The sequence below is a fragment of the Camelus ferus genome, chromosome 7 (genome assembly GCF_009834535.1).
Source record: "Camelus ferus isolate YT-003-E chromosome 7, BCGSAC_Cfer_1.0, whole genome shotgun sequence".
NCBI lineage: Eukaryota > Metazoa > Chordata > Mammalia > Artiodactyla > Camelidae > Camelus > Camelus ferus.
Genome location: NC_045702.1, coordinates 69140400 through 69156047, shown reverse-complemented (window position 1 = coordinate 69156047; position 15648 = coordinate 69140400). Strand labels below are relative to the sequence as shown.

The 15648-nt window shown below is 39.3% G+C and overlaps 1 protein-coding gene across 1 annotated transcript in view; it reads right to left on the bottom strand.

Moving 5' to 3' along the window:
• SEMA3E (semaphorin 3E) overlaps positions 1-11030 on the bottom strand; it is a 226225-nt gene extending 215195 nt beyond the window's left edge. Inside the window, 1 exon segment of the mRNA XM_032484106.1 lies at positions 10311-11030. Coding sequence (XP_032339997.1) covers positions 10311-10425 — 115 coding nt within the window. The 5' untranslated portion in view covers positions 10426-11030.
• Positions 11031-15648: the final 4618 nt, after the last annotated feature.

Genomic DNA, 15648 nt, shown 5'->3' with positions numbered 1-15648 from the left:
TGGTACATTTGTCCAAGTTAATGAACCAATATTGATACATTATTGTTAACTAAAACTCATGCTTTATTCAGATTTCCTTATTTTTACCTAATATTCTTCTCTGTTTCAGGAAGCCACCCAGGATATCACCTATTCCATTTAGGGAAGTGTTTTTTATTCTAAAATCCCTAGCATGATGCTCCATATCTAACACACTGAAGCTCAACAGATAGTCATGGAGCAAGTGAATGACTGGATGAATAAATATTACTTAAAATGACACAGAAGCTTCTGAGTCCCTAAAGGGAAAATCAGGAATGAGTGCACCTAAGTTCATAAGTCCGAGAAAACTTTCCATTGAGAGATAAAGGATGGTTGGAATCTTACAAAATACTTTTCCACAGTCGACCAATGTTTGATGTGTTCTTATCTGAACTCAAAGACAGCACCATGTGTCACAACTTATGCCATGAACAATCATAAAAACAGATTTACCGTGTATGTTCAATTATTATCAATAACTATATATATTATACATATATATCTTTCCTAATAGAAAAAACAATAGGAGGAGAATGGTATACTTGTTAGGTATTTATGAATTTAAGTATATGAATCAAGCCCAAGGCTGTCATTTGGAAATCTGAATAAATTACACCCTTAACCTGAGTGATGAACCTGAAGGGGGAAAAATGAAAAAGATCATAGGAAAGTGAGGCTTTTTGTAGCATCATCCCACACACTTGGCCCAGTGTTCTTCATGCTCAAGTGCACATTAAGAATCACCTGGAGGGCTTGTTAAGAGATTCCTGAGCCCCAGAAATACGGACTCAGTAAGCCTGATTCAGCAGCCCACAGGGGATGCTGGTGTTGTCAGTCCCAGACACTTAGTACGCCACTGGTTTAATCCCAACTTCTGTCTCTTTTCTGCCCCCACTTTGGAAGAAGAGTAGAAAAAAAATCATAAGAAACATCATCTCTTCTGCAATGAAATTCAACTAAGCCTCCTGCAGGTTAATTATTTAGCGGCAGCTCTACTTCTTAAAAAAATAAGCCTTTATCCTTTTGTCATTTGGACCGTAACACAGAAGCCGAGAACAAAAAGTTTTGTTTTGTTTTTATTCAGGAGATACTAGACACCTAGCCTTTAATTACAGGCTTTAGGAATGATCTGATTAAGTCATTTTATTCTGTCTACAAGGGTCTCACCAAAAAAAAAAAAAAAAAAAAGAAAAAAAAAAGAAAAAATCCCACATTTCAATTTTCTACAGCAATCACATGAGATGGAAATGAGTCCCTGTTTACTTATGAGGAAAGTAAGCCTCAGAAGTTCAATGCTTTGGCAAGAATAATACAACTTCAAATAGGATAAGCTGTAGATTCAACTCCAGGCGTTTAAAATTGTGAATCCATACATACCTTTCCACTAGAACATGCTGCCTCCTCATAAGGTGTTCAAAGTGTTTTGGAGGAGCTAGACGCACTGGGAGGTCTGGTAAGGAGAAGAAAAGAGTCCTACATTTCCAGAATTGGAAAGGATCTCAGAAATCGCAGGGTCCACAATAAACTTTTCAACTCGGGGTTAGGAAAAAAGCAATCAGGAGAGAACAGCTATGTGCAGAGCTGTTAGCACACCTCCTCTTCAGCTATGGCTCCACAGTGTGTCCTGAGCTCTGAATTTCAGGCCCTCCTCAGGGCCCCTCACTGCTTGGGAGGGAACTGGTCAGGAGAGAAGGTGCAGTGTCCCCAGCTGACCTCTATTTCTCCCTTTTTAATTCTCATTTTCGTTGCTGCTGTTCTTTTCTGGTACTGGAATTAGTCCAGGAACCTAAGATTACCACTGAGGCTTACCCTTAGAAATGCCACTCCTCTGTTCTCTCCTGTAAATAAAACCCACTTTTAATTCTGGTTTCAGTGAGTTAAAACCCAAAACTCAGAGAAAATGAGCCAAAACTACATAGAAATAGACAGGTTTCCATGAATAATATTCTTGCACTTAACTCAACTTTGGCCACAGGATGGACAAGTTGGCAGGCACTGTCCTGCCCTGCTCAGGACCCTGACTCTCCCTTCCAAGTGCCATGGTCCCATGGCGCCATGAACACCAGCTTCTCACTGGAAAAACAGGCTAGACAAAGAGTACACGTTGTCCAGGTGACTAGCTCCTTACTTAATACTTCATTCTTTCCTAAGTCACAAATTTTAACACATTTTGAGTGCCTGATGAGCTAATTACACTTTTCTTTTTCAATTCAAAACTCATGTTTTCTATTCATGGAATTAGTCAACAAAATAAATATTCAGGTCCACTGAGGATCAATAAATAGATATCACTCACCAAAAATGTTTTCATTCCACTTCTGGCTGAAGGTAGGGAAAAATCAAAATAACTATCTGGAAAAGAAATGGGGGGGAGAGGGAGGCATGGGGGTTGATGACAACAACACAGAGGAGAAGTCAAAGCCTGAAGTGATGCGGGAAGAAAAGGAAGGGGTTGTGATGATCATCCAGGAATGACCAGAGCATCAAAAAGCAGTTAAAAAACCAAAAGTCCTCCAGGAATGGATTTTCTGTTATGTCTCAAAAACAAAACCAAACAAAACTCTGCAAATGCCATTAATTTTCTATGGGATCTAGAAATAAACTTTCAGAATCGATCTAAAAAAAAAAAAAAAAGAACCCTGTTGATAGATGAGAGAATATGGCTGATGCACTGGGAGGGTGCGTGGAGGCCCAGATGCCTGGCTAGAATGAGGTGCTGAGACGAGGAAGGGGAACAGGCAGAGAAAGCCCTCACCCTTTCTCCTCCTATATGTTTTACCAAAGGAGCCATAAACAGTTGTTCAGGATTCCTCAGTTTCCTTGGTACTCCTCACCCCATCCCTGCATCAGACACTTCTTTCAAAAACACACCGCGCTAAATCATCTTGTTTTCCTCATTCAGCCACTCAGTGAGCATTTACCGAACACCTACCATGTGTGAAGAACCCTGCCCTGCAGCAGACCTCTTACCTGTTTGCTCAGGGGAAGGTAGAATGATAAGCTTTCTTCCACTTTCAAAGCCAACAATGCACATGGGGCTGACAGCTGCTTATAGGACGCTGTTTGGTTTAACTTTCGACAGTGTGATCTGGTGTTAGTTATATGTGTTCTATTGTGCCTTACAAAGCTGGGTGTACACTTTTTTGTTAGTCACTTTTGCTTATTTTGTAGCTTTGGTCTGTTGTCTCCAAGGTGCCATGAGATAAAGTTCCAACTCTCCTGAAATCAGCAACAAAATGGTAACTTACAAACACGAGAGACACTAATATCCCTTGTTCCTTCAGGTCATCTACTCCAGTAAGAGCTGGATTTCATCTTAAAAAATATTTGCTTTCTAGTTAAAAAAACAAAAACTGATGATTAAAGATCTTCCCTTGTCTTATATTGTGAATCATTAACTCATGATTGCTTTTAGAATAAAAAAGGGAACCACAGTAGGCTGATTCTCCCTCAAACTCTTCTGACTCACTGAGTAATTATTGAAAAGCTTCCTAAAGGTAAAGCATTTGCCACACTCATTCACATTACCTCATGTAATTCTTTCAGGGTGCTGCAAGTTACCTACTACCCCCATTTTAAAGATGAGAAAATTCATACAGAAAAGACAAGTAATTTGTTCATATCATACAGGAGCAAGATTCAAATTAGATATGCCTCACCTCAAATCTAGAGTTTTCAGGCCAATGCCATTAGAACATGAGAATGTTTTGTAATAGCTGGGCCCAAACTTCTCTTCTGTGTGTCCTGTGCCAGGACTATGAGCTAAGTCCTTGAGCAGAAGGCTTAGTTACCAGGGATAGAAGCAGAAATACGTTTCTAAGCCCCAGAAATCAAACAGTCATGAATTTCTTGTTTCCTTTTCCACACTCGTTGTAGGGTCAAGATTACCAGGGCCATCAGGCCTTATGCTGGGACTGTCCTGAACTAAGCATTAGACCTAAGGCAGGTTGGAAAGTTCTTGAGTCATCAATGGCCTTGGCCACCACCAGGGCCATGTGAAGTCAAGTTATCAATTACAGAAACGTTTCTATTCTTGGAAACCTCCACATTCTTTGACAGAAAATGTTTTCTCAATATCAGAGACTATAACCCATGGTTCAAACGTGGTATTAACATACCCTTTTCATTCATAGTCCAGAAAATCCAGCCTATAAAGTATCCAGCCTTATCATTATCATCCTTGTCATGACTACAAAGAATAATGCTTGCTTAAGTCCACGAAATAACTGCTGGCATCAATAGTTTCTCTTGCGCTTCAAATGTTATTTAAAACCATACTGTGAAAGATTCTTTATTAAAATAATCATCATCCTTTGTACAATTTGTATAATATTCCAAAATATCAGATGCTGTGCTGAAGACTACTAGCAACATTTGGCCCTGTCTACTGAAACCAAGAAAATAACTAACATCTTCACTCTGCAACTTTTGGGAAATGTTGTCAGTGGTGTAATTTCAGTTTTGTTTCGTTTTAAATTCTCTGAGGCCGAACTTACAAGACCACTTAACACTGCAGTGGCTGTGGATGAAGGTGCACGCACGCATGCAAAGCACCAACCCTGGATTCCTGCAGACTAACTTCCTCTACTAAACCACAGAAGAGTCTCACACACAAAGATAAAGGAGCCAATCGTGGCACACTCTCCCACTAAAAACTCCCAAGGGTGATGCCAGCAGATATCCTAGATGGAAGAACACGGTCTCAGCAGGTTATTAACAACAGTCACCAGCAACGACCAATTTGATGTTTTGTGCTTTTAATTATGTGGTTATAGAACTGAGGTCACCAAGCGATCTCACCCCAGACATAAAGAGAGGACCCCTCTGTGAAACAGTCTCAAGCTAAATAACAGATCTGACATGGACAGCAAACTGATAATACAGCAACATGCATTTTTGAAAGGATATTCCACTGTGACAACATGACTGCTGCACATATTTCTTCAGTCAAGAATAGGGATGGGTTCTATGCTATGGATAGAATGCAGTCCTCACACCACTTTATAAAAATGATTTTACATGACTAAATTATATTTTGGTCCAAAATTGGTCCAGTTCGTTTACTGCCTTTCCTCACTCTGACCTTCCCTCACCCTATTTCTATACTAAAGATAACTGTTTTCTCACTTACACCCAACATCCAGGTAAGAACTGAATAATTCACAGAACGATTCAGGGGTTTAGTGCATCCAGACACATTTCTGTGATGAACAGGCAGTATTTGTATGTAACAGATATAAAAATACTAACAGTGCTATTGAAAATCCTTACACAGACTTCCTCTACAGGAAGTATATTCTGTGTAAACCAAACTCAACAAAACATATTGTAATTCCTTTTATCTTACCCAGTGGCTTTCTTTTTTTTTTTTTTTTTTTTTTTAAATACCGATGGTTTCTTAATAAATCCACCACTTCATTCTCACTGACTCCCCCTCATGGAGATGTGGGCATCACAGGTTACTCCCAGGTCCTACTGAACTACTTGTTTTATGAATCATGCCTTATGACCAGTTTTTATTTATTAACAAACAGGGATGTGTGACTAACGTCACTGTTGATAATACCTCGTTACTTGCTGAGGAACCACAGCTAGGAGCTGCGTCAGGAAAAACTGGCTCAGTCCCCGCCTTTTCAAAATTTGCTCTGGATATAAAGTAAATACCGCAGCCTCTGAGCTAATTATTCAAAACTCTTACTTCTCACTGTGCTCTTCCAGAACTCTATTCTGAACTGTGCTGTGTGAAGTGCATATATGTAGTACACGGAGGCATGCACATGTTTTTAGCGAAAAATACTGGCCATGAATTTTGGAAAACGCATAGGTGATGTAATCATCTTCTAAATTATTATACCCAGAGGTCAAAGGTATGAAAGACGGGATTTAGAGCGAATGCAGTCAGGATAAACCATGTATTTTATGCTAATCAAGACCAAGCTTTTCCGTCGTCTATACTAGCATTATCCTAGCACTTACTGATACCCAAACTCAAGCAGTTTCCAAGAGTTTCTTCTCTTTAGGACATGTTTCCTTCCAACCTCCTTATTTCCCGTCAGTCTTCAGGAAACATTACTAGTAATATTTTTAGGTTATAAAGCGCTTTCACAGTATTATTGTTTCATTTGATTCTCTCAAAAACCCAGTGAGATACACAGGGAGAGCACCATCATTATCCTTATTTTCAAATTAAGGAAACTGAGGCACAGATAATTACCATATGGATGTGCGGAAGGACTAGAGCTGGAGCAGAGACCTCTGACTTCAAATTCTGAGCTCTCTGAACTATGACAAATCTGCATTTAATTGCTTATAATATTCAAATACAGACAGACTAATTAACACTCTCTAGCCCATGTTCTGTATGTATGGATAAGTATTCAGTGCTCAAATCTATATTTACAATGTCGACATATTTTAGCAATGACCTTCCGCCATATTCGTGCATTTATTTAGCTCTCTCTCTTCACCAAACATCCTGGGACAACATCTTCTGCTTAGAAGCAGCCCTTCTCCTTGGCTTCTGCAATTCGGAAGCTCCTCACTGGGTCTTTGAACACCTACCCTACCTGCCAAGCTCCCTTCGTTGAATTTCTGGGGCTTTCCACGTGCATTGGGATTTCTTCTTTGACATGGGCTCTACTCATTTGTTTTTTCGAGGCCCATTATCAAGAAGGCTAATTTTTGCCTTCCCTGTAACCTCATGAATGCAGGATGGTGAAAGATGAGGACGTAACAGATATCAACAGAGGGAGGTGGCTGAATCCACCACAGCCCCTCTCCCCCCGTTCTCTCTTTCCTTCATTTCTGTCATGAGGATCCTAGCTATTTTGCAAAGAAATCTTTGGGGTAGAATATTATAAATTTGTGTTAATTATACCAAAATTGCCTTCTTTAGGGTATTGGCTATAAAGTTGGCTATATATTCTTAATGATTCATAAACTTTTAAATTCTTGCCTGATACAGTTAATCTCTACTCAAGTCTTGACTGAAAATTCTTATGGTGCAGGACAGAATCTTGCCATGTTTTCTCTGTGTATATTTTGATTTGTTAACCTAGTTTATCTTGTACCTATAAAATACATTAAAAGATTAATGCATTGCCTCAACAAGAGTAAATATTTAATCTTTGTATCTACTAGGCTTGCCTTAAGTTAGCATATCTGTCCAATACTGGAGTGGAGTGGATATTCAGTAAGAAGGAAGAATTCAGTACTATTCCATGGTGGGATAGGCGAGAAGACACTCCTCATCTGAAACCAGCTTTCCACCTTGTCTCTCTCCCTCTTGGCCTTTTCTCCCTCCTGGTCCCAATGGTCTCCTCCTCTCAAGCTCTGTTTAAGAACACACTGCTTCCAGAGATGGAGAAGGGTGGAGGAGAGAGAAAAAGGGCAACACTTGGGCATTTTTTTTTTTCTGGACGTATTTTTATATAATTCAACTCAATTTTTATACATGACACTGAAACTTTCTCCTCCTCTTCAGGAAGAGACCCGAGGCTTGTGGTCTCCAGCGCCATCTTGATAATGGAAAATGTAAGAAAAATGCTTATCCTCCCATATGGCATAGACCACTGCTATGAAATGAATCCTTGGATTAATCCAGTTGGCCACCTCCAGGGATTCTACAGGATTTCTATGCCAGGGGGTCAGGCAGCAGTGCAGAGGTGCTAGCTTATTTATATCTCATGTCTCTTATTTTTAAGGACCATGTACTGATTTATAATATTAATCACCTAATCCACCCATTACTAAAATTGCTCCATTTGAGATATCATTTAAGATAGCAACAGATTATACTCTCAAATATCCTACCCCCAGTTTTTGGACACCACTGAAATGTCCACGGATTCCCCAGTGTGGAGAGGTAAATGTGCTGTTCATATTGTGTTGATGGGGCTGAATACTCCTGCTCTGACAGTCCTGTGCTTCCCGCTCACTGAGCCACCTGCGGTGCAGGAAGCCTTTGCTGCTTCAGGTTGCATCTCAGCTGACTCTGCTAACTAAACTGCACAAGTGGGGACATTCTATTTTCAGGTAACTGTACAACGTCTTTGACTTTTTTTTTAATTGAAGTATAGTCAGTTAACAATGTGTCAATTTCTGGTGTACAGCATAATGTTACAGTTATCCATATACATACATATATTCCTTTTCATATTCTTTTTCATTATAAATTACTACAAGATACTGAATATAGTTTCCTGTGCTATACAGTAGGACCTTGTTGTTTATCTATTTTATATATAGTAGTATCTACACATCTCGGGCTCCCGATTTATCTCTTCTCACCCCCTTCCCCCAGCCCTGGTAACCATAAGTTTGTTTTCTATGTCTGTGAGTCTCTTTCTGTTCATGTGTTACACTGCCTTTGTATCAAAGCATACTATTGTACATTTTCAGCAAGTACTATTAAATCAAAAGGTTAAGAAAAGCCAAAGGGAAATCTTGTGGAATTTTTCAGTCTAGTATATAGTATACACATAGATACTAGCAGTGGTCCTCCCACACCATCTAACACAACTCATAAAATCAGTTACAGTTATTCCTTTGATTAAGAGCAATGTGGTGAAGATTAGGCTGATGACAATATTATGCATGAGAGTTCTGGTCTGCTCTGACCAAATTATAAGCACTCTAATGACATATTAAAATAAGGCATCTTTGGAAACATACCAATATTGAGCTATCAAAAAGCAATTACCCTAATAATGAGGTATAAAATGTTGATACCAGGCAGAATGGTAGCTTGTCAACGTGTCAGCTTATCCACTCATCTGCATAAGGAAAACAGTCCATCATCATGTTTTTTTTTCCTGACATCCTTATATGCCCATATTCCATCACATCAAATGTTTACATTTTGATGTATTTGATCTTAATTTCTTAGAAATATGCATTCTGAAGCATACCAGGGTACATCTTCCCAAGTCAAAGGACTTGGGCTAATGCTAGGTACTATATTTTAAATACTTTAAAAATTAAGTGTCAATGTGTTTTTTATATGAATGTGTTTTTTAAATGTATGTTGTTGACTGGGGATTATTATATGAAATCTATTTAAACTATGAAAATATCCATAAATGTTAGCTGTTCTAAAAATGAGACATTTCTATAGTCAAATCAGCTGATGACTGTCCAATAAAAAGACAAAAAAATTGTGTCATATAAAATTGAGGTCTCCTTTTTAGTTTCTCATTCTGGTCAATATTATACCCATATTGTAAAAATACAGACTTCTATTAGCGGGGGATGATTGACACACTTACACAATTGAAAAATAGTTCTTACGTAATTCTCATTATTGCATCTGTCATCTGCCTCAATGGTTAGTGATACTAAATACTTCTTTCCTGAAAATTTATTCCAAATTACTTTTAAGTCAGCAAAGTCACTTTCTCAGAGTGTGGATTTTGTTTGTTGTTTGTCTGTTTACAGGAAGAGTCATCAAACCTATTTCTGACCAGCTTTCACTGGTCCTGATGCAAAAGCCATCTTTTGATCATTTATTTATGACTAAATGCTGCTTTACAAGACACAGTTGCAGAATAAAATATTTCAGCAATCTCTTGATAGACATGATCTTCAGTTAAGCAATATGCATTTACATTAAAAAGAATAGATGCTGGTGAATAATGTCTAATACTTTAATCAATCTAAATCAGTTCACAAGGAGTGCTAATCAACTCTGAATATGTTTTTGCCACACATATCACACATCTGTAATTATCAATTTAAGTAGAAAGCTAATTTATATCAGGTGTTAGTCATTTTAATTACACGGTGATGACTTTGTTATCATGGGTAAGCAATCATTTTGCTTCTCAGGAATTTTTTTCTCCCCCTCCCCTCTCCATTGTGGACAACACAAAACAAAAAACCAGTTGCACCTCTATTTCTCCAGCCCTTCCCCAACATCCTTGCTTCTTGTAGTGCATAAATTGGAATTTAAATAACCGCTGCTAAGTTGGCGGATTCAGCCCTTTAAGGCTCTTTACAACCTGCTTCCTACCCCCTTCTGTGGTGTCTGCTAGTGAGTGAACTTCTCATTAACAAAACCTAATATTTACAAGACAAAAATAACATCTCTAAGTTGGCCTGTGATTTTACACTATTTTCAGCTGTGCTAAGTATGACCTATCCACTAGAGGTACTTAGAACCTCAGGTTAGTGTTGCAATAATTTTTTTTCAGGTACGTTTTAAGGGTCTGTAAAGACTAAAGATCTAGGTTAAAGGACTTTCATTCTTTTCTCATTTTTTTTTAACAAAAGGATCTGAAAAGGTGACCTACCTTTATGTGACAGGCGTAACCGGGGGTGCGGGGTCTCGGCTGTGTGACCCCCTGTCCAGAGCTCCAGTACGCAGCCCCACAGGAGCCAGGTGACAAGGTGCCCCGCCGATGCCATGCTGCACTGCGATCCTCACGTCCAGGCGGGGTGAGTTTTACTTCGGACTCCCCTCCAGGGGCAGCATGCGAGAGGCTTTGTCAGAAATCGAAGGCGCTGTCATCAGAAAGCACAGTTCCAAAGTGCCATTTGTCAGGCTGTATCTGGATCTGTAAAACCTGCTTTTCCCCAGGACAGTTGTTTATAAGCCGGGAGCAAGGGGACATTCCAAGGAGTGAGTCTTCTGAGCCATGTCCTGTCTAGAGCTCTCTTCAGTAACTATGCCGGTAGATTCAGGAAGAACCTGTATTTTTGTAGTCACTTCTGCAAGCGGTTCATTCAGGGGAAGAAAAAAAAAACAAAAAACCAAACACCCAAAACCCGAGCACACGCACTGCCTTCCACCCGTACAGCTCTTCTCTCCTGGCTCGCGGAAGCCCCTCAGAAGTCAGCCTCTTGTACTGACTTGCCGAATAGCTAGTTTTAATTCACCTTTCACCTTGCTAATTAAAAACAAGAAGTGCCATTCCCTCCAGGAGTTGCAGGAGCCACCCAGCAGGGATGCCGCTCTGTCAGCGAGCCGAGCTGTGTTTACAGCGAAAGTTCAGACAGGGTTGAGCGTACTTGCTGTTTCTAGGAAGTGTTGCTGGTCCACGTGCCCTGGTCCCACCCGCCCGCCCTCCCAGTATTCCTGGCCCCGTGTCACTCAGCGACAGGAGAAAAGTCCGAGTTTTGATGGGAAAGGGGGGAAGCAGGAGGGAGCATGATATACAATAGGTTGATTACTTAAGAATATATAGCAGAAGAGGATGGAGTGTCAGGAAGGGCTTTTAAATGCTCACTCATCAAGATTAACCCTTGAATAAATACAGGTTCACTTTAAACAATCTGTGTGTCACCATCAGGTACCCAAATTGATTTTTTTCAGGGTTTCCACTGAAGCTGTATTTTTTCTCACATTTATGGCTTTTTCTATTGATTACATCGTGGAAATGCCATTTTCAACTTCTGTAAGGAAAGTGTTTCTGGAGCTTGAAAAAATGTAAAACTAACAAATTGTTTTGTGAAGGCAAATTCTTCAAATCAGTTACAAGCAAATTCTTTTTTTTATAAGTAAGTCATAAATTCCACCTCAAATTTGGGAATAATTAACTTTTGAGGTGATTTTCTCCTCCATAAGGTTAACTACGGTAAAGTTGAGATTCTCTCCGGGACAGCTCCCAGTAAAGCGGATATTAGAAAGCTCAGGATGTAAAACACCTTGGGATTCAACTGCTCTGCACTTTCCGAGTTTATTTTCCGAGACACCGTGTTTGTGTAAGTAAGCTTAACACAATAGGTCAACTTTACAATCTACTTTCAATCAATCTCAAAAAAACGAAACCAAACACTCTGTAGCTGTTGGCGTGTAAATGAATGGTATTATTTTAAGATACCAATAAACTTGAATGGGTATTTGATTTGCTAGTTCAAAATTAAATAGTAAACAAAGGATTTCAACTATAACTTTTTCTCATTCTGCATTTTACATGGTAATGATTAAGGACACTTCTTGAGAATTATGTTTTTAAAATCATGTAGTTATAACAAAAAGATAACACAGTTTACCCTGATATTTTGCATTACACGTAAGCAAATATAGAGCCAGGCATTCTCTCCCTGTTTTCCTAAGCATGATATTTTCTATTGCAAGCAGAGTATATTTAGCAAAATGTAAATGCCACTGGATATTATAAATAATTAGATTTTCATGGTCTACAAAAGATAACAAACTCCAAACATTATTTAACAGTAAAGCAACACGAAATGTTTAGATACTTTTAACCTGGGGTGGTCTCTGAAGGTGCTTGCATATTTTAAAAGCCATTCTGATGAGCTACAGACAAAAAAGTTGTTCTCAGTGTGCTATAATGTACCTTTGGAATCCTCTTTTACTTTCTCCCAGAATAGAAATAACTAGAAAGCAAATAGCAGCTTTTAAATGTGTTATCTAAGGGTAGGATTCCAGGACAAGTCAATGTGATGCATATAACTTTTACTGCAAATACATGGTGACACTCATGCAACTGAAATTCCACTGAAGACTGTACAGTGTCTGTCCTAACCCTATTACGGAACTGAGGCAATGTAAGACATTACAACCATTTCATTATGATACGGAATTCACACCGTTAAACGTTGATGGGGTAACAGATGTTATGAATGCTAGTTATACACATACAGCTACATATCAAATTTCATCTTCAGTTTCACATGCCATCCTTCAGATTCGGTTAGGGCATTTTGAAGAACATGCTAGAATAATGAGCTCCTTTGGGTTCCTCAAGCATGTGCTTTGGTTTATCCCTCAGCCATCAACGTCACTGCTTATTCCCTCTGACGCCTCCATACGTCTTCTACCTGTCTCTCTACTCTGTACAGAACATAGAGATGATGGCCCCCCAAAATGACTATTAAAAATACTAAACATTCGGAACGAATCGTAGTCTCAGCTACCCCCGTGTGGCCCTAGCCACTAGCAACGGAATGAAAAGTCTTTGGGACCAAATCAGTCATTCACATCATAAAATAGAACGAAGAAGAATTCTCAAGAGCAGAATCACCACATAATTTATCATCCAAACAAGACATTTTTAAAAGTAAAAGAGTCTTCTATTAATAATCACATACAAAGCGAAAATATTATAGACAAATATAGACAAATCAAGACTGCAAAGTCACCCTCCTTGGGAGAGATTTCTAGGCACCCTTGGAAAACATGGAAATGGAAAATTTTTTTAAATAACAAAACTGACTTTACCACCAACAGTGAATGAAGAGCTTTAGTAAATGGAAGAGCTTTGAGTCTAGCAATAGTAACTGTTGCTATTACTATATTTTATCTGAGAGGAGTGAGACTACCAGTTTGAACAACATGGAAAGCCAGTGAGAAGGTAGATGGCAGTTCTTTCTGGAGGTACTGCCTGGCAGCTTAAATGTCTTATTCCAAAACACTCACCCTTTGTAGTTAGGGTCACAACATGGCAGTGAGAAAAACATGGGGAACTGAGTACTCATCAGGCGTTCCGGGCTGCCCCATGGTGGGTTCTGTGCCTGGCTCCCCAGTTTTAACAGCAGAAGAGCAACTGGCCTCTGAAACAATCCTTCCCAGCACGTGGTCCACGGCGATCTGATCCTCAATTATCCAGGGTCTCTGCTGAATAGAGCAAATTCTAGTGCCCCCAGCTTGTACTCCCAGTGTGCCTACAGTTGTAAGTACCAAAGTTTGAGTTTTATAGGAGTTCTTTTAGGTCAGTGTTATTAAAACATTAGACATCTTTGTCACTTTCACCATTTTTATCATAATAGCGTAGTATCTACAATTAAAGTTTAGATTTATATAAAATGAAGCCAAACCTCATGGGGACAATGTGCTACTTGTGTTTTTCAAATACATGTTGAAGACAAGCAAAAATTGTAAAAGTTTCTCTTCGTACCACTTAAAATTATCTCACATACTACGGCACACAGTGCTTACTAATGCCCTTGGGAATTTCCATCCTTTCTTTCCTTCCTACCCAGGAAGATGGGAGATAAATATGGGGGCCTGTACTTCCCAGCCCCTTGGCAGTTATGTTAGGCCATTCGACAATTTATGACCAAACAGATGTGAGCAGAAGAGATGTGCATCCTCAGCAATTCTCTCTCAAGTCCTTTCTGCAACAAAACTGAAATGGCGAAGCGTATGAGATTGAAGCGTCTTGGATTACTGAATGGCCTCACTGAGGACAGTGGCCCTGGAAGGTTACCTAGACCCACGGTGAACTTTATGTAAGCAGGAACTAAACATGTTATGTTAAGCCATTTGGTTTGTTTGTTACCACAGCAGACATGGTCTCTACTAACTAAATGCACACACTTCACTTACTGTGCTTTGGGAAACGGGCTCTTGGGGAAATCATACAGCATCAGTAAGTCACTGACATTGTATTCCTTCCTACCTGCCTCTGAAGCTTATTTCCGCAGAAGTTACTAATACAGACACAGAGAGAAGTGCATAGTTGAGGGATAAGTAAAAGGTAGTGAGATTCCCTATGTCACTTTTAGAATGAGATGGGATATGCCCTCAGCTTTCCCAGTTGAACACTGCACACAAAACCGATGTCATAAACAGTGTTTATAGGTGAGCAAATAGCATGGCATCTCAAGAACACTAGGATTAAAACCACTGATAACCAGCGTATCACAACAGCAATGATGATGATGATCCTCTTCTAGAACTAAAGATAGATTTTGTTTACAGCAAGCATGCATCTCAGGCTCACCAACCCTTCTTCCGCTCCTGCCAGCCCTGCCATCTGCAGCATCTCAAATGCCCCCCCAACAGGACCAGCTATTGCTGCTGCTGCTGCCACCACTTCTGATGGGTTTTACGACCAAGACTGTGGATGTGTTTACCAGTCATCAGGCCATTCAGATGACACACAGATCTGTGAGGAAGCAAGTCTGGATTCACTATTTCCCATAGTCAGTGATCAAGAGGATGAGGGAAAAGAAACAACTACATTATTCCTCATCTGTATGTGTTGGAGAGTAGTTCAGAGAATGGCACCCCAGCAGTTGGTACCGGCCAGGATCCAGTCCAGTCACCGGCCTGAAAGCAGTTTGGCTGATGCCATTCTGATGTCATAATTTAGATAGCTAATAATTCAATAAACTGGCCTTTCATTTTTCCATTTTGACCAGCTATTATTAAAAAAAAAAGACAGAATTTGAGCAAAATGTACATTTTATAGAATTTTGAGTTATTAGTGTCTTACACTAGGTTTTTCCTAATTTTCATTTGGGTCCTTGATAATAAAGAAAAGCAGAAGCATTCTGAAGCAGGTATCAGCTTTAATTGATTTTCATCCAAGAGCAGTGTTATTTCTTATGCTCTTTAAATGGCAAAATGAAATTATTATGTGTGTCATTAACTCTAGAAATCCTTTAATTTGTAGGTCCTGAGAGGTTTCCCTAAATACCCTTCTTATGGGTTACAGAGAATTCCTTTAAAAGGTAGAGATCCAACTAGTTGTCTCAGAAAAATGTAACAGAAACTTCCCTAATGCATTGTAATTTATTGATTTATATGCCTGTTTTAACATGTATTTATGACTTATTGGTAGAACTGATGGTAACAATCATGTTATGAGATTAGAATCCTTAACACCTAGCACTGTACTTCAAATCAATTCCAATTAGAGTCAAAATAATGATTACTAT